Here is a 27,131-nt window from a genome sequence, read left to right on the forward strand (position 1 = left end):
ACATGATCCTTCAGAAATCATTCTAATATGCTGATTTATTTCAGCGCTGGAAACTGTTGTCCTGCTTAATAATTTTTGGAATCTGTGATCCTTTTTTCAGGATCTTTTGATGAATGTAAAGTAAAAAATAAGAGCATTTATTTAAAATAGAAATCTTTTCTAACAATATTCACTACCGTTCAAAAGTTTTGGGGTGAGTAAATTTTTATTCTTTCTTTTTTTGCAATTAATTAAACTTTTAATCAGCAAGGATGTGTTAATTTAATAAGAAGTGATTGCAATTATTTATATTGTTAGAATAGATTTATATTTTGAATAATTGCTGTTCTTTTTAACTTTTTATTCATCAAAGAATCCTAAAAAAAATATTCCAGTTTCCAAAAAATATTTGGCAGCACAAATATTGCCAACATTGATAATTCTAATAATAAATCAGCATATTAGAATGATTTCTTAAGAATCATGTGACAGTTCAGACTGGAGTAATGGCTGATGAAAATTCAGCTTTGCTTTACAAAAATAAGTGATATTTTAAAGGATATTAAAATAGAAACCATTATTTTATATTGTAATAGCATTTGCAAGATTACTTTTTTTTGTATTTTTGATTAAATAAATGCAGCCTTGAAAAGCACAAGAGACTCTTTATATATATATATATATATATATAAGCATAAATCTTGCAAAAAAAACAAAAACATTTTGATACTAATTGCAAATAGAATCAATGTTTTTTTTTCCCCATCATTGTTTTCAGTCATTATTTTGAAAGTTTGATGTCAAGCTTACAGCTCATTTTTCTATGTGTTTTTTGGGGGTCCTGCTGACAAGATGTATGCCAATATTAGGATTCTGCATTTCGAAAAAAATCCTGTTTATCCATTCAGCATGGCAATATTTCTTGAGAAACACTTTCCTAAGAAACACTTCACATAAGCCGCCGTGTTTTTTTTTTTTTTTTTTTTTGGTCATTGTTTCTCCAGATGTGGACACAAGCAGCACATTTTCTTTAGCTGTTTTCTTTTGTCACTCAGTGGTCGGGGTGTTTATGTGTGAACTCTCACTCAGTCTCAAATTTTGATTGATGGTTGATCGGAGCAGGCTGGTTTTTGAGGGTCACGAGAGGCTCAGGTTGATTTTGGAGGCGCTCTTGTTACACTGTTAATCTCGTTAGTGGAATGACCTCCTGTGACCTTTAACTCCTGCGGTCACGGCTCCTCCGTCCTGCTGCAAGGCCGTCAGACACGCTGATTCTTAAATGTTCCCTCAAAAGTTTCTGAAGCGCTCCCAGACCAATTAAACATCAAGGGAGAGAAAAAAATAAAATAAACTGAGTTTAGAGGAAAGGCGGGGAGGGGGTGATGCTTAACTCTTTTCATCCCTCCACGAGCATGCCAGGAATTACCTCTTAATTGGACTCTGATCTCTCGTCTTTAGGGAATTAGAGTTTGGAGTGCTTTGGCAATTTGTGCATGGACTTTGAAACCATTTAGAGCCATCTGTAGGGATTTAACTGTACTAGTACAGTTCATGCTTGCAAGACATCAGGAAACTTTGTTTTTATAAGTTTTGAAAATATTAGGCCTGTTTGTTCATGAAAAGTTGTTCTGGGTGGTTGCCAAAGAGTTGTTATGTGGATTTAAAGGTGCTCTGAGTAGTTAGGTATTTTTAATTTAATTGTATTATTATTATTATTATTATTACATTAGCTTTTATATATGCATGTATATTTAAGAACTTCAAGAACATTGCACTGGCCGTACATTCATGGGAGTTCAGCAATTATGATGTTGTTTTGCTACAGTGATGATTAGACTGGTAACATAAGCACCCTGGCTTCATTATGGCTGATGGGGAAAACAGCAGAGTTATTCTGTCTCTAAGCCTTCACCTCACCTCAGTAATTGCTGAAATCATCACCATTGCCCTCAGGTACTGTTACCAAAGATATAGTTGCTAACTCTAGTAGTATGACTCACGCGATAAGCCCACAATCTCATTTTACACTAACCAGAGACAACCCAAGAACATCTTATAAAAAGTTTTCATCATTTAATTTATGTATGTATCTATTTTATAAATGTAATATTTTTAAAATATAAAACAAATATACATAAAATAATTTACATTTATGTATAAAAATATAATAATATGTAATATTCATGTTGTTGTGTTTTAATAAATTAAATATTAAGCCTAAATAACAAATGCTATTTAATATGTTTATATTTCAATATATTTAATAGATTTATATAAATATGATTACATTTGATATAATCAGCAGTACGTATTTATCAGTATCAATTACCACCTAGTTTTATTTATTTGTTTGAAATTTCTATGAATTTACTGTATGTTCCCATAAATCTCTGTTGCATCACAACAATGATAAAATACACAGATAAAGCATTAAATACAAACCTAATGCACATCCTTTGATATTTTGTTGGTCTAGTGCTAAAAAGCTCCTGTGTGTCAGGGGAGTGAAAAGAGAAGAATTGGGAAATATGTCCATTTTATTCCGACCAAAATCACTTGAGCACACATAATGTCATAATTATGATTTTCAAACTCATTAGGAACATCCCAGGAGGAGGACATGAAGACAGCATTAGTTGATGTGCGTAAGATCCTCATGTTTTCCAAACACTTCTTTCCACGATAAAGACAAATGATGAACTGTTGCGATTTCCTGTGCCACAGAATAATGGTTGTTTATTTTATTTTTTTAATTCCAGGTCTTGAGGCAGAGTAGTTCAGAAAGTCTGTCTTTAATGGTTTTGGAAGTTATAAAGACTGCCAAAAAGCAGGTATAAGAAGAAAAGAAAAAAACAGCTTCTATTTTTGAGGGACCTGTTGTTTAGACAAACTGCTCCAATCACTTGAATTGTGGGAAAGTGTTAGCATGGGTGAGTCTAAGCGTTTATGTCTGTTTATATGGAGAGGCGTCGCAGAGATGATCTCTGGTGAACACTTTCCTCCGATGTATGTTCTCTTATCCAGCACTGGGAGCGAGAACATCAAACCTAATTTATATTCATGCAGAAATCCCACACTGGTCTCTGGCTGACCCTCGGGTAACATCGAATCAGTTATGTAGATGATCTCTTAAGGCCATTATGGCTGACTAACGCTCCTTAAATGTTTTTTTTTTTTTTTTTTGGGAATTTTCCTGTTTGTTTGGCTTAGAGCAACAACATGTTTGAAACCTTTAAAATTGAACAGGCAACTTCAGAAAGTTTACAAAATGCAGTTCCAAGTAGATCATGCTTTGCTTGGTCATGGATAGAATCTCCACAGACATCTGCAAAATCTCAGCACCTGTCATTCATAAAATTCAGCTCATGCTCTGCGCATTGGTGTAATTTGTTAATGCTCTAGTACGACTGTAGTTTTCCCAACTGTAACGATTAGTGGTCACACACTACGAAGGAGTTTTTGCGAGATAGGAATGAGTAAACCACGTTTTGAGGGTATGGAAGGAGCTGGGAATCAGGTTGGAATATATGGACTGGGAATAAGCTTTTGTGGTTCTCCAGACACATTGATATGATTGGATTCGCAGCATTGTCTGAATTCAGCATGTGTAGAAGCCATTAAAGGGATAGTTGATCCAAAAATAAATATTTTTGCATCACTCACTCACCCTCATGTTGCTGCAAACCTGTATGGCTTTCTCAATACAAACACAAAAGATATTTTGTAGAATTTGTCACCTGGTTTTGTCAATATAATGGAAGTCAGTGGGGTCCAAAATAACTCTGAGTCTGAACCCACTGACAAAACAATGTTATTATTATCTAAAAAATACAAATAATAATAATAATAATAATAATAATAATAATAATAATTATAATAATAAACAAAAATAAAATATAATAAAATAAACATTAACAAAACAAAAAAAAAAACTTTCATTGTATGGACAATAAAAATGTATTGCTAACTAAAGCTATAATAATAATAATAATAATAACAATAATATTATTATTATTATATATTTGCTAATTAAAGCTAAAATAAAATATTGTATAAAATATTTTTTAAATATATAAAAAAATGCGCTAAATAAATAAACTTAATTTTAATTACTAAGTACTCAGTAATTGTGAGTACTAAAATTGACACAGGCATTGAAAAACATGGGTGAGTAAATGAGGAGAGAATTTAAATTTTACATTTTGAAAGTTTGTTGTTTTAACCTTTGACCCTTGAATGGATGTGTATGACCTAATGGGTCTGTCAAAAGCCATCAATCCCCTAAACCCCTGTTCTTCTGCTCCCCTTCTCTTTTGCTGCCCCGTTTCTCTGCCCCATTTTAGTCTTTCCAGACTGTTACCCTCAGTGGCATATGCAACATAACAACCCCTCCTGCCCCAGTCACATGACTGTGATGCTGTTGCCAGGGTTACTGTGGAAGACTTCCTGCTGAGCAGCCTTCAGGCTCACCACTGCTGCCGTCTTCCAAGTGTACACTCTAAAGAAAGTTCTAGAAGAACCGATTAGGTCCATAGTTCTCTTTTACTCTGGGTAACATCAGTGCCGCCCCCCCACCTGAGGTGGAGAAGTAGTCTAGAGGCCATCCTGGTCGGCCAGTGGAATTTACTGCCACTTTAACAGTTGCTTTGAATCTGGTCAGATGCCGTCTGTCTCGCAGTCTCACTTCCTCTTCTCCTATAAAACATCCAATTTAAAGTCTTCAGCTCTAACTACCTCTTCTTAAAGCGGCAAAACCCAAAGGAAAGAAATAGCTTTCTTCAAGCTAGCATTGAGATGAAACGGATAGCAAATGGATGGATGTTGTTTTTGAAATTTCAGTAATGCAACGAATTTGCTTAAATATTGCACACATCTATATACCTTGAAGAAATATCCCAATTTTGACTTTTTATCTCAAAATATATATTTTAGTATGTCACAATTTAAAAATTGTATCTCACATTTATGATTTAGTATCTAATATTTTTTTACTTTTTTATCTCATTATGCTTTTTAGGTCATAAATATGTTTTTTCTTTATCTCATAATTTGGACTTTTTATGTATTTAAAACCTTATCTGATAATTATGGCTTAGTACTAGCTTATATTTTCAACTTTTTATGTCATTATGGCCTTTTATCCCAATTTTGACTCGTTATCCAATTATGATTTAGTGAATCACAATTTAAACTTTGATCTCACAATTATGTCTTAATTCTAATTTTGATGTTTTATGTCTGAATTATGTCACAATTTTAACTTTTTATTTACATTTTTATTAAATAATTTGTTTATATGTGTTGTCTTTTCCATAATTTTAGAGACTCTAATCCCTGACTCTAAACTTTTGATTGGTAGTCAGATATTGTGTCAGATCCTTATATTGAACTGGTGGCAGTTGTAAAACATCATCTTCAACTATGTTTGACGTTCTCTACTGAAGCAAGTGCTGTTCTCAATATTACTTCCATCTCAAACGTAGATCCCAAAAGCAGATTTGAGTCTTAAACTATCTTAATAAGAGTCCCTGTGCAGCGCTTTTTAAATACTAAATACAGATAATCTGTTAATAAAATCGTTTAATCCTACAAAACTCTACAGCAGACCATAATAAACTATAACCAATCTTCTGGGAAGATTTTTTCAATTGTTATTTGTTAAAAAATCACTGCCATTCACTCCACATAGCAGAATTCAAATTTTCTATTTATTTTGTTCAATTTTAAAGTTAGATGAGTTTTATTTTTATTGTGAATTTAAGTCCTCGGCGGGGGAATGAAAGACAGAAAGCAGTGTCATCAGAGTTTTGTTGACGTCAAGTTGATCTCAACTGACTGGGGAAAGTGAGTGAATAATGCAGTGAGTGAAAACAGACTTTGTTGTCCCATGAGAAGTCAGATAGAGGGAGTTAAATGAAGTAGGCAGCAGAAAGGAGAAATTCCTCGCACATTTGAGCATGAGCACTCACGCCACCTGAGTTTCTGCCCAGCAACTAACCCTTTAGTTGCCACGCCTCCTCCATTACCGTACGGTCAACTGTAGTGACAGGCAGGCCACAGACACTGTACCGCAGCGGGAGGCATGTCCCGAGGAGGAGGAAGAGACTGTTTTTGGTTTGATCATAAGCATGAACTAATAAGAAGTAAGGGTGGGCACTCATGCATGCATGCTCCCCGTCACTGCGTTTTACACACACACACACACACACACACACACAATATACTCATGCAGTGGCGGTATGCATGGCAGGGTTGAGTGTGCGGGGCAGCCGGCCAAGTGGAAGCGTAATAGAAGCGGACTTTGATGGGACGACCCACTGCTAGAGGAAACTAAAAACCACTATGTGAAGAACTTTATTTAGAACAGACACTAACACAATCCTCTACCAAACACAATGGCGGAGTGGGTTATGCATGTTCCCTTTACAGGATTCAGTCCTCAATGTTTCTGTCTCTTTTCTGTTTCTTCTTTCATAAAGAAAAATAAATTGGTTAAATAAGAAGGTTCATCATGCTATTTAAACACTGCTCCAAAGTGCACGATCATATTATCTGAGTAAACTGTTTAAAAAGCTTTGCAGTACTATCACATGTGCTTGTAAGTTTAGGGGAAAATAGGATAAATTGAGCCAGAGATACTATTATAGCGTTTAAATCAATATTTTGAACTATTAGGTTAATTTGGCCTTATTAATTCTTATTTCAGTTTTAATTATTTTAGTATATAAATTTAATGTAAATGAAAATGATAAATTTTGCCTTGGCAGCTAGACTTTTGTTTTACTTTATTTTTAGTTAGTTGTTTATATGTAGCATATATACATATATAATAAAAAAAAAAGTATGTGAATATATTTAAAATATACATATTTATTTCGATATATATTGATAATTTGAAAATAATTTCAAAATTGTATAAAGTTTGTACTGTAAATATATGATATACATATGATAATTATGTACATAATTATGATTTTTCATATAAGTCAAAGAACATTTACTACATCATAATCACAGGTAAATTTAGACATGAGTCTAATCATATATATATATATATATATATAAACAATGGTGGCTATGGGTGTAATATTTTTTTTTTTTTTTTTTTTTTTTTTAGTAAAGTGTTCGTAATTAAAGAAAATGTTTTAGTCTCATTTCATTTTGTATCAGCATTGGCCATGATTCACCCTGAACTTGATGTCAGTCATTTAAAAACCCATGTCCTTTTTTGTTTAACCTTGTGGCCTGAAGGACAAAACATGGCTGTACCTCACCCCATTCTCCCCTATGCTCTTCTTTTCAGCATTTTGCATTGTATTTTCAGCAAATTTCTCAATTTAAGTGCTTTCTTTGTGTATTATGGAGCTGTGGTGTTACCACACAAGCAGAAGCAGTGCTATTTACATCACTGTGTGTGGGAGAGCGAAGGTAGTGTTTGAAAAGCAGGAAGGCCTGTGTGTGTGTGTGTGTGTGCGCGCACCACACTGCACTTCATCTCATTTTTGCTTTCTTTCCTTCTCCTTGTGTGGCTTCCTGGGGTTTTTGTCTGTGCTCAAGTGAGCCTGTGTATCCAACACATACATTAACCGTGGTACCAGCCGTCACCCACAAGTGTGTTGAGTGTTGCAAACAAACTGGAACCAGCTGTTCATTTGGCCTGGAGTCGCACAGGTCCGCTGCTAATCATTAGGCACATTGAGACACTAACCTCTTGACTGCCACCACAAGTTCCTATAAGGCCTGTCTCTTCTTTCTATAGAATTCCGGGCAATTTGCTGCCCTCCACACAGGAAACAGTGTTGGTTAAATGGTGTCACTGGTGTGAGCTACCACAGAGACCACAAGTAATTCTGACATGGCTTTATCTGATTGTAGTGACTGAGTTAGACTAGAGCTCAAAAATGATGTCATCCTCATGTAATTCCAAATCTGCAGGACTTTCTTCCCTCTACATCAGTACATCATGAACTGACATGCTAGAGAGGATGCTTCATGTACCTTTGCATCCATTCATTTTTAAAAATTTTAAACCCAGAAATAAAACACTGAAAATACTGTTTTTTTTTTCCTTTAATGGTTCAAACACTGATGAATAGAATAAGCAGACACAAACTTATCATTATTCAAGATTCGTATTTCATTAAAAATAGTATAAAGTTTGTTTTTTAATGTATTTAAATGCTAAATTAAATTTTAGATTCTCTCAGACGCTATGAACACCCTCTATTGCTTTATAAAAACCTTTGGCTTGGATATTTTTATGATTTTGATCATTTTTCTCACCTAAAAACTTTTAACAACTTTTAAACAATTAACTGTTTCATGGCCGGATCTACAGGAGTACTAGAGAGAAAGCAAAAAAAAAAAACAAAAAAAAAAAACAAGAGAACATCAGTTGAAGCTGTAGAAATAGGAAAGTGGTGATACATATTTTCCAAACGCTCCAGTGTCTATTTGCGTTTGAACTCTGGAGAGCTTCAACAGTCTCAATTTTTTTTTAACGTGTTTTTGTAGCTCTAATAAATGCAGTAATCACCAACATTTTCTGTTGATTTCATGAATAAAAATGCATTGTGCAGTGTGGAGCTTCATCAATTATAACAAAATTATAAGCGATAAGCTGAAATGAGTGACAGCTTTTTTCTTATTATTAAAGGAGTGCTCTTTGCAGGCTTTCTTGGCTAATCCATTCAGAATTTGAATAAGTTTTGTTTTTCATAATGCTAAGAGGACCAGTGACTGCGGCATTTAAATATGGATGGCGCTATCAATGGACAGGGCAAAAAAAAATTCAAAATAGATGTAGGCCACCATTAAAACTAGATTACCCTTAGTGATTTGATTCTGGAATAGGGCCTGCTTGTATTTGGAGAAGTAGAACAAATAATAATTTGTATATATTTATATATTATATTTATATTTTATTTACCCCATAAATTAAAGCATCGTGTGTAGGGTATTCTAGTCCCTAAATATGGCTCTGGTCCCTCCTTGATCTTTTATCAATTTATGCTGTTAGCACCTTGTATAGGTTTGTCTCTACCACGTTTGAGAGCAAGGCATGATGGGTGGCGCATTTGCTCAGAGTGAGCACTGTGCATTAGGGCTGTAGCTATCAAATATTTTAGTAATCGAGTATTCTATCAAAAATTCCATCGATTAATCGAGTAATCGGATAAAATTTGTTTTTGCTTAATTAAAGTGCAATTTTAATTATGCAATAGAAAATAAGACTCCTGGTCTATTAAAATTAACAACTAAGTTTCCTTTTTTAGAAAAAATTATTTTGTATTTTTTAAATGCATAGAATGCAATGCATACATCAAAAATAAACATTTAATTATTACCCATTGTTTCTCTGTCTGTACTTGTACTGTGAACAATGACAATAAAGTTGACAGATGAATTAAGTGCATTTAAACGCCATTCAGTTGGGGTTTTAAATAAAGCATTTTCTGAGATGCACATTAAAGATTAAACACATAAAACATTAATTTAATTTATCTTTTAATTATTGAAAACTTAACTTTTTGGTAAACAAAGGGGATTTACTATTAAAAATAAAACATGGAAGAAATATTGTGTTTAAAACTTAAAAAAAAATTATGTTTGATTTTTTTTTTTTTGTAGTAGGCTATGTACATTCTGCTGAATAGTACAATAGTCTTTACCCGGACTTTTATTTTGACGGGTTGGCGTACCTTTACAGTTCTGTGTATGTGATGTGATGCTAGTTTTACTCAAATCAAACGGTCAAATGCTCATGAAGTGACTGTCAGAGCAGTCCTGGAGATGTTGTTCATTTGTTCACGTCCTTATTTAGAGAGATGACAGATGCTGAAATTACTGCGAGCGTCACGCGCGCTTCTGCTCCATTCATTAACAGAGACACGTAGAACATTCAGGATTCATATTTAAATAGACTGTTCCGGTTTAATATTTACAGATATTAGTCCATATTGTGATTTGATGTAAGTGCAATGAGCTATTTTGGATTAATTCATTCAAAATATGGCGAATTCCCTGCCATTCCACGTTAAACTGTAAATTCCGTTTTTATAACTGGATTCCGCGATTCTGTCTGCGTTTTCTGCATCGCGGAATTCATAGGGCCCTAGTTGTGGTATGCCAGCTCTATCTTGCAATGGACACACGTCACGACGTTCTCTTTACGTTTGCCCGTGCCCTCAAATCAAAACACTGCTGACTCCTTGCAGTATGCGACTTCGTACGCAGCGCTTGTGTCTCCTTCGGCTTTGTGGGTGATGTAAATGCGTTGTGTCACATTTAAAAAATCATTGCGAAAGAACCTGTACGGTGTACATTTTAGGACATCCTCAGACCTCAGTCATTAAATGAAAAGGCGTCATGCCTCAGACTAAAAGGCTTCAGTCATCGGACAAAACGCCATCGCGCCTCTGACTGAAAAGCTTCAGGTCTCAGGAAAAACGACGTCATGTGTCAGGCCTCATACAATTAACCTTAGGCATCAGACGAAACTGACTCGGACAAAAAGTCATCAGACTAAACAGACTTGGACAAAAAGTCATCAGACTAAACGGACTTAGTCCGACTCAGGCAAAAAGTCATCAGACGAAACGGACTCTATCCGCTATACGGAATATAATGTTGCCCCGCCCCATGTGACGTCACACGCACGCCCTTTACAGGAAGTGGTATATCATGGTTGATTGATGGCAAAAGGAGGTAAGCAGGACATCGAAAGCGACATGGAGTCGTTTTCCTCGCCAGCTCCGAAGAGGACGAAGTTTGTGGGGCGGAAGCTATCGTCCACCATGCCGACGTCAAACTCGTCTTCGGGGGAGGGCCCACCATTGGCTCGCTGGCGGCAGTGGGCCTCATTCCCGCTGTTTTCAGAGCCACTCTGGCTCTGAGGGCTCGCACTGGCAGCTCGGCACAGTGGGCGCACGTGTGGTCCGTGTGAGGTTCCCAGGCAGGTCACACAGAACTGGTGAAGGTCCAAATCTAGCATTAGCAGCCATCGGATGCGGAGAGGAAAAACAGGGTGAGTAGTCCTCTATTGCAACTTCCACGATGACTTAGATAAGCCTTCTAGCGTGAAAGAGATTCTGACGTAATTTTCGCGCCCATGCATTTTATACTGCCCGCTGACCTGTCAGTATTTGCATGCTTTGCGTCAATTGGCCAGCTGCCCCCAGCTGGCGTTAGCCAATAAGATTTCAGCGAAAGTGGAGAAGGGAGGAGTTCCCATATACGTCTTAGCTGACGTAATGTTGAGTTACCGCCTCGAGAGGGAACTGTGGTTATACAAATGGTACGTTAATCATTACACTAAAAAAAACATGTTACTCCACTTTTACTATAATAAAACCATGGTCACTTTACGTCTGGGTAAAGCGAATTCTTTCAAGCTATTAGATTGAAATCTTGGTCTAATTATAACATACCTGTATGAGTCTAACACTAGTTGTTGAATTAAATGATTTTGTAAAAACAATGGTTCTGTCTTATAATTTAATATATATTTGTTTGTTTCAGTCAATCAAGTTATCGCTGACATTTTCTGGTTAAGCGTGGCTATGCTGAGCAGGACGATTACCTGGATTCAGTACCCATTTAGATGTCCAGGCAACAAATAAGCTCATCCATCCCAGAGACTTACTGTTTGTTCAATCCAAACTTGCATGTCATCCTGGACTGTACAGAAATCTGCTGTGAAAGCCCTACATCACTGAAACTCCACTCTGAAGTTATAAGTGCACTACCACATTCAAAGCTCTGGTTGGGGTATCTCTGTGTGGTGCAGTGGAGATGTGGTTATGGCAGACAAGGGGTTCACTATTGAAGATATGCTCTCCAGTGTTGGTGCTAGACGGATCATTCCACCTTTTAAATGTGCCAAGCAGTTCAGCAAACAGGACTGTGAAAAAACACAGGCCACTGCATGCCTCAGACTTCTGGTGGAAAGGGTGATTAGAAGGGTCAAGGAAATACACATCTGGGATTCTGTTTTGCCACTCACCTTGTCAGGAAGAATTAATCAGATCTGGCATAATTGCTGTTTTATGGTTTATTATCAGGGACCAATGTTTCTTGACCAGTGAATGTATATTAGTATATTAGATTTTTAAGAATGACTGTGATTATTACAATAGTAGTGTTACAGTGTTAACATTTGATAGTAGTTTTTTATTTATAATTTTTTTTTTACATTTTCAGTTAGTTGCAGTGCATACCTTTAATACCTACCATATATTCTTTTTATTGTAATGTAAAATTTTATATTTTGTATAATGAAATTATTTAAATAAAATGTCCCTGAAAATAATTTGACAGACACATGTGATGTATCTAATATGTTACAAAAGATCTACTACAAAATATGCTACATGCTACTCAACTACATAAAGTATATATTTACTATGAATGTAAATATAAATCTTAGGTTCATACTATAATATGAACAGAATCTGTCCATTCATACCAATGATACACATCCAGGTAAACGTTATAATAGTACTTTCATTGATGCTATGAAGGCATCATCTCGCCAGATCATCTGTATTATGAAATATGAAATATGATTTTGTGTCAGTCACAAAGTCACACCAGTGTAGACCAGTGACTGCAGTCTGACCTTGCACCTGCCAGTAGTACTTATGGGTCTCTTTAAGTTTGGCTAGTCCTCTTTGAATTTTCATAAATGGAACCTGAGCAATGTTTTCAGCAGAGGTGCTTTTTACCTCCACTAGTCCAAACTGGAATTGTTTCAGATGGATCATGCACTCGTCCGTCTGGACTATTTTAAAATTACAGCCAAACTGAAAACCAAGCAGGTAGTGGGGGCAAATTGACATCAGGAACACCTGCAGCTATAGGGTGACATTGGTATGAAAGTGGACTGCCAAGAGGTACAACTCTACTTTTGACATGCCCTCAAGTATGTGTGGCAGCAAAGGCTTGGGATTAATCTGACTTAGTTTTGCACCAGAAGCCAAAACATCAGCATCTGGAAGGGGACCTAAAGAAATGAACACAAATAATGAGTCGTGAAGACATTAAGCTATAGCTGTGCGCACACACACACACACACACACACAGAGTTGTGAATTACCTGTGTAAGCTTTTTATGGGGTAGAATTGATTCCATTCTTCCCAACTGATTCTGGTTTCAGGACACACAGTTCACTCACTGCCTCTGGATGAACTCCCTTAATATAAAACGAATACAGTAATAGTTAAAGATCGTTTACTGATCTTGGGTGGTTTTAATTCATATATTTGTTACTTAATCGGCACTCTTGTTCATTATTAGTCTATGATGTTTAAATGTATACATATACTTTCTTTGAGTTAATAGTGTTCTTACCAATGCAGAAAAGAAAAATACATGCCTGTGCTCTTGGACGATGCCATCTCTGTGGCTCACTTGATTTGATTCATCTTCTTAGATGCGTTTCACTACAAGATAAAAGCATTAGATGCTGTAAACATTTTTTTTTTTCATTTGTACAAGGATATTGTATAACATCAGTGAAGAAGTACATTATCGATTAAACTTAATGGTAACACTTCCTATGAAGCCCGTATTTAAAACAAATTATAAGAGTATTCTTATGGCATTATAATGAATGCATAATGTATTAGAAAAAAAACTTTGTAATATGTCATATCATCTCATGAGTAATCATAACAACAGTTTTAATGTGTTATAATGTAAGTATAATTTACTTATTTGTGGTTATAGCATTTAAGATTATGATTTATAATACGCAATGAAAATAATGCATCCACTTAACTTACAACAGAATGTTTCCCTTAGATATAATACAAGTCTCATATCTTGGCATTGTTGTTTTGTAACTTTACTCAAAGCAGGCAAATACCACTATAAATAACTACAACAATAATAATGAAAATAAAAAATATTATTTTTCCTTAAACAGCCATCATATCAAATATCTGATCAGATGAATGTGTAATATGTAATACTTCTGATTTTAACCAAATTTATTGTAATATCAATAAGATAGTAAGATACTGTATATATTTTAAATAAATAATGTCAAGATACAAGACTTATAAACCATTATAAATCATGTGGATTTAGCATGGTGTTTATTGTGTGTTATACATAATCATACTCATAAAAGTTACATCCACAAATAAGTAAGTTTTATACGTATAATTGTTATGATTATTTATGAGATGAAACAACAAAGTTTTTCTATAAATAATGCATTGTGGTTTTATTAAAATACAAGTGTAGTAACGTTTTTTGTGTAATGATTAACGTATCATTTGTATAACTACAGTTTTACTACCAACACCATGGTTAAACTATGGTTAGTAGCAAAACCATGGTTAATCTGTGGATACCATGATTTAACTATATCGACCATTTGTTTTTTGTTTGTTTTTGGTTTTTGATAGTAAAACCATGGTTATTTTTTGTAAGGGTAACTTTACCACTTGGCCAAAATAAAAGCTTGCTAGTTGCAATATGGCTAACTAACTTTTTAAACGTGCACACAAGACTCTCGAAAAGCATGTTCTCTTCCCTATATAACTTAGTGTAAAATTTGAATAAAACTGTTAAAATATAAAATAACAGACGCTGCTTACCTCCTTTTGCCATCAATCAACCATGTTATCAAAGAGATATCAAACTCTTTGATGATATACCACTTCCTGTGAACGGCGTGCGTGTGACGTCACATGGGGCGGGGCAACGCTATATTCCACCTCAGTCCGTTTCGTCTGATGACTTTTTGTCTGAGTCCGTTTCGTCTGATAGCTAAGGTTAATTGTATGAGACCTGACATCTGACATCGTTTTTCCTGAGACCTGAAGCTTTTCAGTCAGAGGCGCCAGGCCGCAGAGGAATTTGCCTCGATCATTTTTTGTAATCGAGTTACTCGAGGAATCGTTTCAGCCCTACTGTGCATAATCTGTATACTTTACAAACTGCGTCCATCTTTTGCCATCCACTTAGTCTTGTTTGTTTTGTGTAATCTCTCTGTCTCTTTCGCTCCCCTCCGCCGTTTTCATTGCATTTCTTCCGCTCTGCATTCAGACGGTGTGCCAAGCATGTTGGCATCGTGAACAGGGCCGTGGAGAAGGTGAACAGCAGTTTGAAATGTGAATTAGAGGGGGAAAGGGGCGTGTGAGAGCTCTCTGTGGCCAGGAATAAGTAAACACGCTTTCATTTTATGACATTGTCATTCTCTCGCTCGAGTGTGTCTGGTAAAAACATGCACAGAATACAGCACCATATCACACCGCTGAACAAGAGAATCCACGTTCACCAGAACACCCCGGAAGGTTTACGAGTGGATGAGGAATTGCTTACTTAAGAGAAATGTGTCTCTTTGACAAAAACACACGTTTACAAAAAATCTGTTCATTTATCAAACTGAATTTATTCACTAATTCTAAGCTGAAGGCCCCTTACAAAAAGAAAACATATTTGCTTATATATTAAACTGTTTAATGTCTTTTGAAAATATGCAGAATAGTATATAGTGTGTAATACATTACAGAATAGTGTTAATACATTACAATTTATAGAACAATACTTAGGAATTGCTACTTTGAATGATATGAGACAGATATATTTCGTGAACTGAGCACTCGATCCATAAAGTTATACATGTCGAATATCATTTTCCACCCACCATGTTGCCTCATCATATGTTCATATGTATCAGCAATATGTGTTCCATACATATATTGAAAAATATAATCACTAGTTTCCCGTATATGATTTTTGTTTTCCTTTTTTTATAAATAATGAAATTATATAATGAAATATGAAAGAAAATGGGTCTGTCTTCCCATCCAAATCTTGGCGCTATGATGTAAGCGGCAATAATTAATTGCAGTCTGTCATGTTATCTTAATCCACATTTCTCTTTTGTGTTTCTGTTTGCTCTGCAGGAGCTGAGCACTGTTTCCGTAATTTCAGTGCTCCAACCGGAGTGATCGAGTCTCCTGGTTTCCCTGACAAGTACCCTCATAATTTGGAGTGCTCCTTCATCATCATCCCTCCTCCTCAGACGGAGGTCACACTCACCTTCCAGACCTTTGACCTGGAAAATGACCCTTTGCTGTTGGGGGAAGGAGAATGCAAGTATGACTGGCTAGACGTTTGGGATGGCCTTCCACAAGGTCAGTGTTGGTATTTTATCCATATATACTGTATGGACCTATATATATATATATGTCTTTCAGAATTAACACATTATTAAAAGTGACAGAAAAATACATTTATAATAACAAAAGATTTCTGAAACAGAATTATAAATGTATCCTAAAAAATGTGTCAATGGTTTCCAACATATGAAGCAGCACAGCTGTTTTCAACATTGATAAAAAGGAGTGCTTCTTTAGCAGTAAATCTGCATACTAGAATGATTTCTGAAGGATCATGTGACATTGAAAACTAGAGTGATGATGCAGAAAATTCAGCTTTGCATCACAGGAATAAATTACTTTTTAATAATAATATTTCACAATTTATTTTACAGATTTTACTGTATTTTTCAATATATGAAATGCATTCTCGGTGAGAGACTTCTTTCAAAAACATTTTTAGATCTTAGCGAGACCTAAGACTTTTGAATGTTTTTTCTTTTCCTCTCATATCTTTTATCAAATCGCACAAATAGTGTGTAGAAGATAGCGTTCATAGTATTGTGAACAGCTCAACTACTCACACAGTAACCCACATTTCATGACTTCCCATCTCACACACTATCAGTCTGGGATCAAACTCAGCTCTTGTCTTGCTGACATCCAGGGATCACAGGAGCAAGGGAGAGGGACAGTAAATCAGGGATAAGTAGGAGAGAAATCAGAGGAATACTATGAGGAAAGCTCATAATCCATGGAGCTGAGGGAATTTAAGGCACGCGATGCCTCAACAGATCCACTTCACTCTAAGATATGCTTCTATTCTCTCTCTATGATCTCAAATCAGTTTTTTCCTTCTCTCTTGTGTTTAGTGGGACCCCTGATCGGACGATACTGTGGGACGAAGATCCCTCCAGAGATCCAGTCTTCCACAGGTCTTCTGTCGCTTTCCTTCCACACTGACATGGCTGTGGCCAAAGATGGTTTCTCTGCCCGCTTTAACATGACTCACAAGGAAATTAGTGACAGTAAGTATAATTTTTTTAGGTAAAGTATATCATTTTCTGATCATGTCCGTTGTCTAACCCAGCAACTAAGAGTAAACACTGTAATACAAATCACTGTTTTGTTTGTTTGAGCCCAACTTTAACTACATTCGATAAACATTGTGAGTTTGTTTGTAAGTTAAATATATAAATATAAATACTTTTTTTATTTAAAAATGTAAATTAAATAATTTGAAAAAGATATCAAATAAATATATTTAAATAATAGAAAATTAAAAGGTTTTCAGTTTGAATTAATATATTTTTTTTCTCTCATTCAGCATTTCACTGTAGCAATGCATTTGGAATGGAGTCTGGGAAGATATCTGATGATCAGATTTCGGCCTCCACCTCATTTTATGATGGTCGCTGGCAGCCCCGTCAGGCTCGTCTGAACAACGAGGACAATGCCTGGACGCCCAGCGAGGACAGCAACAAGGAATACATACAGGTGAGCTAATCACACAATAGAACTTATTGGTACATTTGACATACATGCAACATTTCACTATAAAAAAAGGATGTGTAGTGATGGGATTGGTATTATTCACAAAATATTAGCAACAACGTCTGTATGAATTGTTCAGAAACCATTTTTATATAAAGTGTTAGACTGACTTGAATTGGTTTTCAAATGATTTACTGTGTACAGTATTTGTTTTTTCTGTTTGTGTTTTAAGAATGAGGCCCAATATGTTGTACCATTGGTTGTACCATTGTATACCAGAGTGTCATTCAGCTGACGAAATATTACACATATGCCTTTCCCTTTCCAAATAAAAGACATTATGTAGGACCTAAAAGTCAGCATGAACTCAAAATGTAAAATACAAACAAACAAACAAAAAAACAAACATAATAATTGTTTTTGAAAGTCTTTTGTTCATCAAGGCTTTCTTTGATAAATAGAAAGTTCAAAAGAACAGCATTTATTTGAATTATAAATATTTTGTATCAAAATTACTGTCACTTTTCAATTTAATGCATCCTTGCTGAATAAAAGTATTAGTTTCTTAAAAATGTTAGCATAATTTCACCTGTAAATATGTCATATTATAAATGAAAAATGGTTTGCAAATATGTTTTCTGTTGACTTTAAGATGTAACCTTACTCTATAGCGATTTCACAATCTCATTTTCATATGCTTCACATTAAATATGCTATTTACCCTGTCCTTGATTTGTTCCCTTTAATGCACTGGGATTTTGAATCTCTCTCACACATATGCATTTGGTATATTTCTACACACCACTACATTTCCAGAACTTTCTACACCCTCAATAGAGCACTCCATCTTGCCTGTCAGCATACGCCCCTTAGCTTGAGTGCTGCTTTTGTTGTGTTGGTGCAGACCGTTGATGCACGGAAGGTTGCTGTGATGCTAACTGCTCTATGATGGATGAGGACTGTCTAGAAAAATCCGTAGTTAGCAACCTTCTCCAGTGCTATTGATTCCTGAGAACGTAGAATCCCTCCCCACACCCCTCACCTGCAACCAAACGCATGGAATCCAGATAGCATGAGGGTCTGGGTGCCTTTCCTTCTTATATTTGACAGATGAGCATGTGTAGAGGTCAGGAAGTTTTCATTTTAAAATAGTACCCTTGTTTTTTCAGTCATAGATAGTATCACATATACTAGGAGAGTAAACTTGTTTTCTATACACCTGTCCAAAATAGATTTATAAACTGCGAAGGAACTGTTCTTTGCTCATATGAGAAATGCTCATTGATCGCTGTCAGAAGAAATTTGGTCAGGTCAGTCAACATTGTTATAGCTTCCTGTTAACACTTTTCAATCAATCACTCTCTTTTTCCAGGTGGATCTTCATTTCCTCAAGGTTCTGACTGGGATTGCTACCCAAGGAGCCATTTCCAAGGAGACCCAGAAGTCCTACTATGTTACAACCTTCAAACTGGAAGTTAGCACTAATGGAGAAGACTGGATGATCTATCGGCACGGCAAAAACCATAAGGCAAGAACCATGTAATGTGTTTGTGTTCACTATGTTATTACAATTGTCAAAAAGACCACTACAACTATACTATAACACTATAACTACAATAAAATAATTAATTTATAGTAACAAGAGACTGGATTCACAAAAATCTTCATTCATCATTAAAGTGTAACTAAACCCCTGCTCAGAGCCTGACTCCACCCACTGACAATATTTGAAAAATGCTGAAAAGTGGGCAGATCACAGCGGAGATAGAGGGGACAAACCTAGGGCGGGGCTGAGCGAGTGCGGCGTGATTCTGAGACCCGCAGTGACGGATTGATTGACAGCTGCTGTCAGAGACGCTAAAATGGAGAGTGACTGTAATGACGCAAGTAGCTTTGCAACAGAGCGATCATTTGAAGTAGAGGACTTTTCTCCCCCACTTTCACCTGAAGTGGAGGGTGTCGAGGTGTCTGTTCATATCAATTCGAGCCGCTGGCTCAAACTGCGGTCTTAACTCCCTCACCGCATCGCTTTTCAGCGCGAGCTGTGTGGAGAAGCCCATTTCCACCTCCATTGCGTTGGAGAAGCAATCCCGTGTAAAATGCAGTTTGCACACTCGAGCTCTAGGCGGGAACTTGCGGTCTTCCAGGCCAAGTGCATGCAACCACTGGCGCTTAATTTTAAAGTCTGCCTGTAAACTATGCAGTCCAGCAGTGTTGTGCAACCAGCAACACACCTCCGTACCATCCTGACCACTGTACTAAATACAGATAAATCTACGCTAACTTGAAGATCTAAATAACTATATAATTGCTATGCTGAAAGATGCTATAATAGTCTATTCTGGTCGTTACCAATACTCGCAATTCCAGCTCCTGACTCACTACAATGATTTTGATGGTTTTATACTGCCAAGGGCATGGTAGCTCATACCAAGGGGCGTGGTGAGCTGGAAACTGCTTACGTCACCTGCCACCGCTTACGTCACTTGCCACCGCAACATCCAATAGGAAAAATCAACTGTAGTAGCCACCGTTCAACCTGAAGAGGGCAACACTCACACGTTTTTACACCATATATTGTAGAATTAAAACACTTTATACTCAAATGTCAAAAAAGTTACTCGAATCAATGAACAGCACTAATAAAGCCCCATTCTTATAGATCAGTAACTAAAAAAAGTTGGTTTAGGGTTTAGTTACTCTTTAATGATTCATTCATTCATTCATTCATTCATTAATAAATACATACATAAAATATAATATATTAGGATAAATTATATATATTAGCATATCCTAATCTATTTGGATAAATTATGAGAAGTCTGGAAGAATACTCAAGATTTGTTCTTGAATACTCTTTTTATTTATAAATTTATCTATTTTTTTTTTTTTTATTGCTTTGGATTGCATTTCATCATTTTTTTAAGAACAGCTTAACATTAGTCTTAAGGTCTTTAGACACTGAGTCAGAAATTTTCATATGCTTTTTTTCTTATTCGTCATCCTAAATATTCATCACACACAGATACCTTGCACAATGAGTCCGATACATTTTAATTAACCTGTTGCAGTGAGGATGATTTTGTTGCCCTCTCTCTTTTTAAAAAAAAAAAAAAAAAAAGGAAAAATTCTTTCCATCAAATCTTGAGATTGCGTAGAGAGGAAGGAGAGTTCGTGACCGATTCAATGTTTACTTCGGGAAGTCATTGGCTCAGTTTGATGCTTTGCTAGTGATACTGGAGCCACATAAAAAAAAATAAAAAATTAAGTTTCCAACAACTGTTTTCCAAGATGTTCCACAATCATCTGCCCCAATCTGTGAATACAATCAATCATCTGCTACAATCTGTCTTTATATTCCATCTCTTTGTATTCCGCACTTTGTTTGTCATACAGTGCTTTGTGCTGTGAGTGGATCAACTTGTCACACGCCATTCTGCATTTCTGGTTCACCATTCTGGTTTTCTTGTATGGTGGCTCTGGATTGTCAAAACACCAGATTTTTTTATGACAGACGAAAGTTTCGCAGCCAATGTGTAAACGTGATTTGACACAACATTAGGTCATATTTATTTTTTAACATGCAAACATTTTACAGTGCGCCCTCTGGGGGATATTATCAGGAAGCTCCCCCTAAAAGCTGGTGATTCCATTCAACCATTGCTGTATTGTATCTCAGATATCAAAAAATGGTTATCAAATAACTTTCTCCAACTCAATGAGAACAAAACAGAAATTGTTGTTTTTGGTCCCCAATCATTTCCCCTCCATTTCACTACAGGTTAGAAACCTGGGCGTTATCATAGATTCAGAATTATGTTGGTCCAAACAAATTAATTCTGTCGTTGGGAACAGTTTTTGTCTTTTCAGGATTTGGAGAAGGTTATTCATGCTTTTATTACCTCACGTTTAGATTACTGTAATTCACTGTACTCAGGTCTTCCTCAGTCATTGCTTTCTCACCTCCAGTTGATACAAAATGCAGCTGCAAGGTTTCTGACTTGGGCAAAGAAATATGACCATGTCACTCCAATTTTAGCTTCACTTCAATGGCTTCCGGTCCATTTTAGAGTTACGTTTAAGATTCTGTTGTCTGTTTTTAAAGCTCTTTTCAGTCAAGCTGCATCTTATATTAAAGATCTTATTATCCCTTTGCCATCTACCGGACTTTTAAGATCTGCTTACAGGGCTCTTTTATCTGTCCCTCGTTCCCGTTTGAAAACTAAGGGTGACAGTGCCTTTTCAGTCACTGCCCCCCATCTGTGGAACCAATTGCCTCCGCCTTGCACCTTCCATTGCTATTTTTTTTCGAGGTTGAAAAACTGTCTTTTCTCCTTAACATTTTAATTTCACTTCATTGTTGTTTTATTGTCTGTATTGTTTGCTTCTTTTTTGTGTTTCCTTTTCTCTTTCAATTTTATTTTACATTGTTCAGCAATTTGGATTGCTTTCTATATTTAAATGTGCTATAAATAAGTAATCCATTTTAGCACAAATATGTTGAGTTGAGCATCTGGAGGAAGAAGGAACTCAAGTTCTAGGTGAATTTTGCTGGTCTGAACAGAGAAAGTGACATGGGAACAGGTTGAGAGATGGTTATCTGGAGGTGGAGAACAATGAGGCCCTTTTTGTACCCTTATCTCTCTGGCCGTTACTAATGCCTGTGAGCTACTTGCTGTAAACACACCTGCGTGACCGGTCACACCTGGACCAGCGTGGGATATGCTGATACGTGTTTGTACATTACTGGAATTCAGGGTTTTGACCCATTCGAAGACCAGAAAAGACTGCTTTTTAAATCCTTTTTTCTTTTCTAGATAATTTAAGACTGATACTTTCAAGACTAATATGAATTTTGTTTTGAGAAAGGCAGGAATTTTCCAAGTTCTGTCATGAAGCTTCGTACAAGCTTCAGTAACTCCATCAAAGAAACATCTAAGAAGGATATAGATCTTTAGTTTTTTGAAGAATATTTAGGCAAAGTCTAATTATGATGAGGACACAACTAAGCAAACCCATCAGAAATGCTTTTGTTTGGCTAGTATTAGCGTGGGTAGTAATTAAAGCATCAAACAACTGCATTTGCTTCATTGACCCTGCCTGTCCAATGACATGCTAATCTCTATTTGTTTTGATGTTGTCCGTCGATTAAAAGTTAAGATTAAAATCTTTCACATTTCGTGACAACTAATTCAACTATAACTACGTTGGCCACAGTTTAATCAGAGCCTCAAAAAGATGCTTATGCATTTTAACTCTATGCTACGCCAAGCAGGGCCGTGCAGAGACCTTTGAGGGGCAGGTGCTCAAAGTATAAAAGGGGCACATGGAACAAGGCTTTAAATAGCTCGGTTCAAAATAGCAATACAGCAATATATTGTGATGCATTCCTTGTCGATTCGTGTATCGATATGGATGATTATGTATTGATACGGCAGCAAATGCTGTGATGCAGTTTTGAAAAAGAAACAGATTAGAAGAGACAATTTTAAGTTTAAAAGTAAAAAAAATAATAATTATTATTTCCACCTAATAATAACTCTGAATTAGAAACTGAAATGTCTTAAATTGTCCCAACCTGATGGCTTTTTCTTCTCTGTTCTACAGAATATAGTAAAAACTATAGAAAACGCTCGTGCCTATACATGTTCCTCTTTCTCACCAGCCTCTGTCTCCTGGCTTGCTGTTCCCTGCTCACTTTCTGTCACATGTGCCTCTACATGTCCCTCTTTTTCTTCCTCTATCTCCATCTCCTCATCTGATCTATTACTTTCCACTATCTGTCCATCTAGGAACAAGGCTCAATTTACTATTTCAGCATTAATCTATTATTTTAACCATTACTACTACTCTTGCACCTAATCAATAAGTCCACCTTAAATATTGATACAAAACATTAAAATACTGATACACTGGAATATAGTGATTAATATTATTATTACTGTTGTAGTTGTCTAAAATTGAACACCTTTGAAATGTAACAAATGACAGGCTACATGTGTTATTAATCTCCTTGACACTGCAATTTGATGTCAGGTCAGGTATATTATTCATTTTATATTGACATTGATATTTGTCAATTTATTTCCAGAGAAATATTGAGTTTACAGGCTAAAGTGGTCTTGCCGTCGTAAACACTGTTGCTATTGTAGAAAAAAAAAATATTTGTGTCACATTTAAAATATAATTATATTTTAGTTAATTTCTGAATTGTTTTTATTTTCATAATGATAATTCAGAGAATGAGAAAATCTGAATAAGCCTTACCAGTGTTGTGATAATTATTTTTAAGGCACTCTACATGTTAAAAAATAAATAAATACTGTAATATAATAATAGTTTAGTCAAATAACATAAAAAGACCAGACCCCTCGATCAGGGGCGTCATGCATTCATGATTTTTGAGGGGGCACATTGGGGGGGGGTGTATAAGTCATGCTACGAAAGCACTGTATAACTGATATAGGCTTATGTTTCATTTATTTTCCTTTTTATTCAAAACAATTCCAAACATGCTTATTATATCAGGAAATATCTTGATTCTCAAACGTGTAAGTAAACGCGTTTTGCACCTTTATAGATTATTATTTGATCAATATATGGAAAAGTAGTGTAATCTATTAACTACACATAATACCCCGACTTTTTACTTAAGTGCCATATCATGCCATAAAATATTTTCAATACAACTGAATTTGCATTTAATGTAAATTTCAATAACAATATTGTAAGTTACTTATTTTAACACTTTCATTTTACAGAGAGTAAAGAACATTTACATTATCAAAGAACATTTTCATTCAGTCTAGCCAGAGTTCAGGCACTCTCAAAAACTCCCAATAAAATCACTGAAGCACTTTACATTACATTATGCACATCTGCACTTTTTGTTGTTTCTGATGAGAGAATTCGCTAAATCAGTCAGCGAGCAAGTGAACAAAACACCGCGTTTCAGTGATGACTCTTCTGCACGTCTCCGATTGGCCATTGCATTCATAAGCGCAACAGAATCGTTTCTGATTGGTTATCATGAAGCGATATATGAACGCGTCTGTCTCTGGCTCAGCGCCAGCCAGCAAACACAGATTTGAATTTAGCATTGAATTTGGAAGCTGCATTTAAAATCCACTTGGCTCAGAAATCTTTGAATGGGCATGACGCCTCTGCCCTCGATGCCTGTGAAACGATTCTCCCTCAAACAGCACGCTAACGTTACTTCTACACTACAGGCTACACACCGCAATATAAACAACATATCTGCATGTTCTCACATCACGTCGTTCTTGTAAAATAATAATAAGTAAATAAATATCAAAATCACTTTGCTGAGAATGAAACACCACTTACCAGCTTGGTAAGCTCCGTGGTGTTGAAAATATTGGTGTTGGCAATTAAAAAATGCGCGTGCGGCGTGACGAATCGTCCCGGTCGGATGAGGTCAATTTATGTAAAATTTAGTTCTATTTATGTAATGAATCATAATGCGATCGTATTATTTAACGCGCTATTATTATGTTTGAGATATCAACTGGTCGATAATGTTTGTATAACTGTAAGTAACAACTGGTAAAATGTACGCCTATGTCATAAAAAACATTGATACTTTTACACTTAAATATTCTCTTCTCAGCCATGTTTACAGTCCGTGAGCGAAATATCCTCCCATCTGTTGTCTGATTGGTCTTTCGCAAGGATTCCTGGGTAGTTGAAGTGCGTGGAGCCTGCTTCTATGCGGGCTTCGCGGAAGACCGCTTCAAGGGTACAAAGGGGGCGCTGCTGAGCACACTTCGGAGCGTTAAAATGCTGAATGAGACGGCCTACGGACTCGTAGACTCGGCGAGCACGCGCATTTCAAGTCCACGAGACCGAAAGTCCACATGAAGTGCGCGATTTGGGACAGGGCCACAGAAAACGCAAAGCAGCCGTCACGCAGCAGAAACGCCACTCTCACGCCACGCAGCCAGTGTGTCACCGGCCATCAGCTGCAGGGCGGGATTTGCGCTGAACGCGGAGACTTCCGCCACTTAATATGTTCGTTTGGAAACACGAAAATGTACCTGTGTTCCGCATACAAAATATTGCATTCGGTCATTCGGTACACACGTGCAGCGTACCGAAAGCCCTGTACCGAAACGGTCCGGTACGAATACACGTACCGTTACACCCCTAATATATATATATATATATATATATATATATATATATATATATATATATATATATATATACAAATAATATCTGTAAATCGATATCTGAATCGATAGTAATTTCATTACAAAATCATTGTGAATATATCAGATATCAGACATATTCAATATTTCTATTGATCAATATTTCAAATTCTTTTCCAATTATAAGAAAATTGTTGGTAATTTTACTTTTTTCAGTTCCTTTCAGCCATCTGTTCATAGCATAATCACTTAATTAATTAAACAATGATTAATTACCCTTGTCAAATCTGAAGTACTCATGTAGTTAGACAAAAGGGAACTGGAGCGCTGCTGGTATCCCTTGTATCCTCTGGTGCTCATGGAAGGGTAAACTGTTAATGAAAAAGAATTTGGAAAAAAGTCCAGGTCCAGGCACTCAGTAGGATGCAAATTTGAAAAGCCTTTATTATTTAAATGGGCTAAAGCATAAGAACTACTCATATAGTTACTTCCGTGGAGTGACATATGGACACACATGGATGAGCTGTCAACTTTTTCATATATATATATATATATATATATATATATATATATATATATATATATATATATATATATATATATATATATTGTTATTGATTTCTGAAATTTTATATTTGAACATCTTACATTATTTATGCTTGCCAGTCACAGGACACTGAACGATTATTTTGAGTATAAAAGTGCTTAAAAATATCACAGTATACAATGTGTTGCTTAATTTTACATATACAGTAAACTCATCACATATATATCATGAATATTTAATACTACTCAGCATTATTGCACACACATATATATCCTCACTTAATGACAAAAAGGTCCAATAAGTGTGAAAAATTGCAACATATCCTGTTAATATTAAAATTCATATGAATCCCTCGTTGACAGCAAGTAATAAATCTGTTACACACTCACTTGATACATGATGAATATAGCATATAAAGCCATTTAGCCTTTGCGTTTGCTGCCTGTGACCGAAAAGTGATACCTGGGAGAGTTAAAAAGGATGAACAAAGAGACGCAAAGTTGCAGGTAGATGGAAAATGAGAAAGACGAGAAGAAATTTGGATTAAGGGGGGTGTTTTGTCATTTCTTCCCCCCACTAAGAGAAAGCTCTCTAGAGGGGGAGCAGGTATTGTTAAGTAGTGAACACTTCAGTGTTCATTCATTCTCTCACACACACACACATTGTCTGCTTTCCTTCTCTTCAAGATGTTGCTTAAGGCTGGTGAGCCACCAACTGGAACCAGCTTCAACTGTCAACATCTTCATCTAGAGATGAGTGAGGGAAAACAAGTGAACAAAGAGAAGAAAGAAATATTTGATTTGAGGAAAGACAGCTGAAAAGCA

At 35.9% G+C, this 27,131-nt stretch overlaps 1 protein-coding gene across 2 annotated transcripts in view; it reads left to right on the plus strand.

Annotated features, from left to right (window-relative positions):
• LOC132142376 (neuropilin-2-like) overlaps nucleotides 1-27,131 on the plus strand; it is an 86,365-nt gene that overhangs the window by 23,520 nt on the left and 35,714 nt on the right. For both annotated transcript variants that reach the window (XM_059552190.1, XM_059552189.1), the window contains exons 4-7: nucleotides 15,901-16,131; nucleotides 16,968-17,123; nucleotides 17,423-17,592; nucleotides 18,962-19,117. In XM_059552190.1, the coding sequence (XP_059408173.1) occupies nucleotides 15,901-16,131; nucleotides 16,968-17,123; nucleotides 17,423-17,592; nucleotides 18,962-19,117 (713 nt within the window). The remainder of the gene's footprint in view (nucleotides 1-15,900; nucleotides 16,132-16,967; nucleotides 17,124-17,422; nucleotides 17,593-18,961; nucleotides 19,118-27,131) is intronic.

This window comes from Carassius carassius, chromosome 6 (assembly GCF_963082965.1).
Source record: "Carassius carassius chromosome 6, fCarCar2.1, whole genome shotgun sequence".
Lineage (NCBI taxonomy): Eukaryota > Metazoa > Chordata > Actinopteri > Cypriniformes > Cyprinidae > Carassius > Carassius carassius.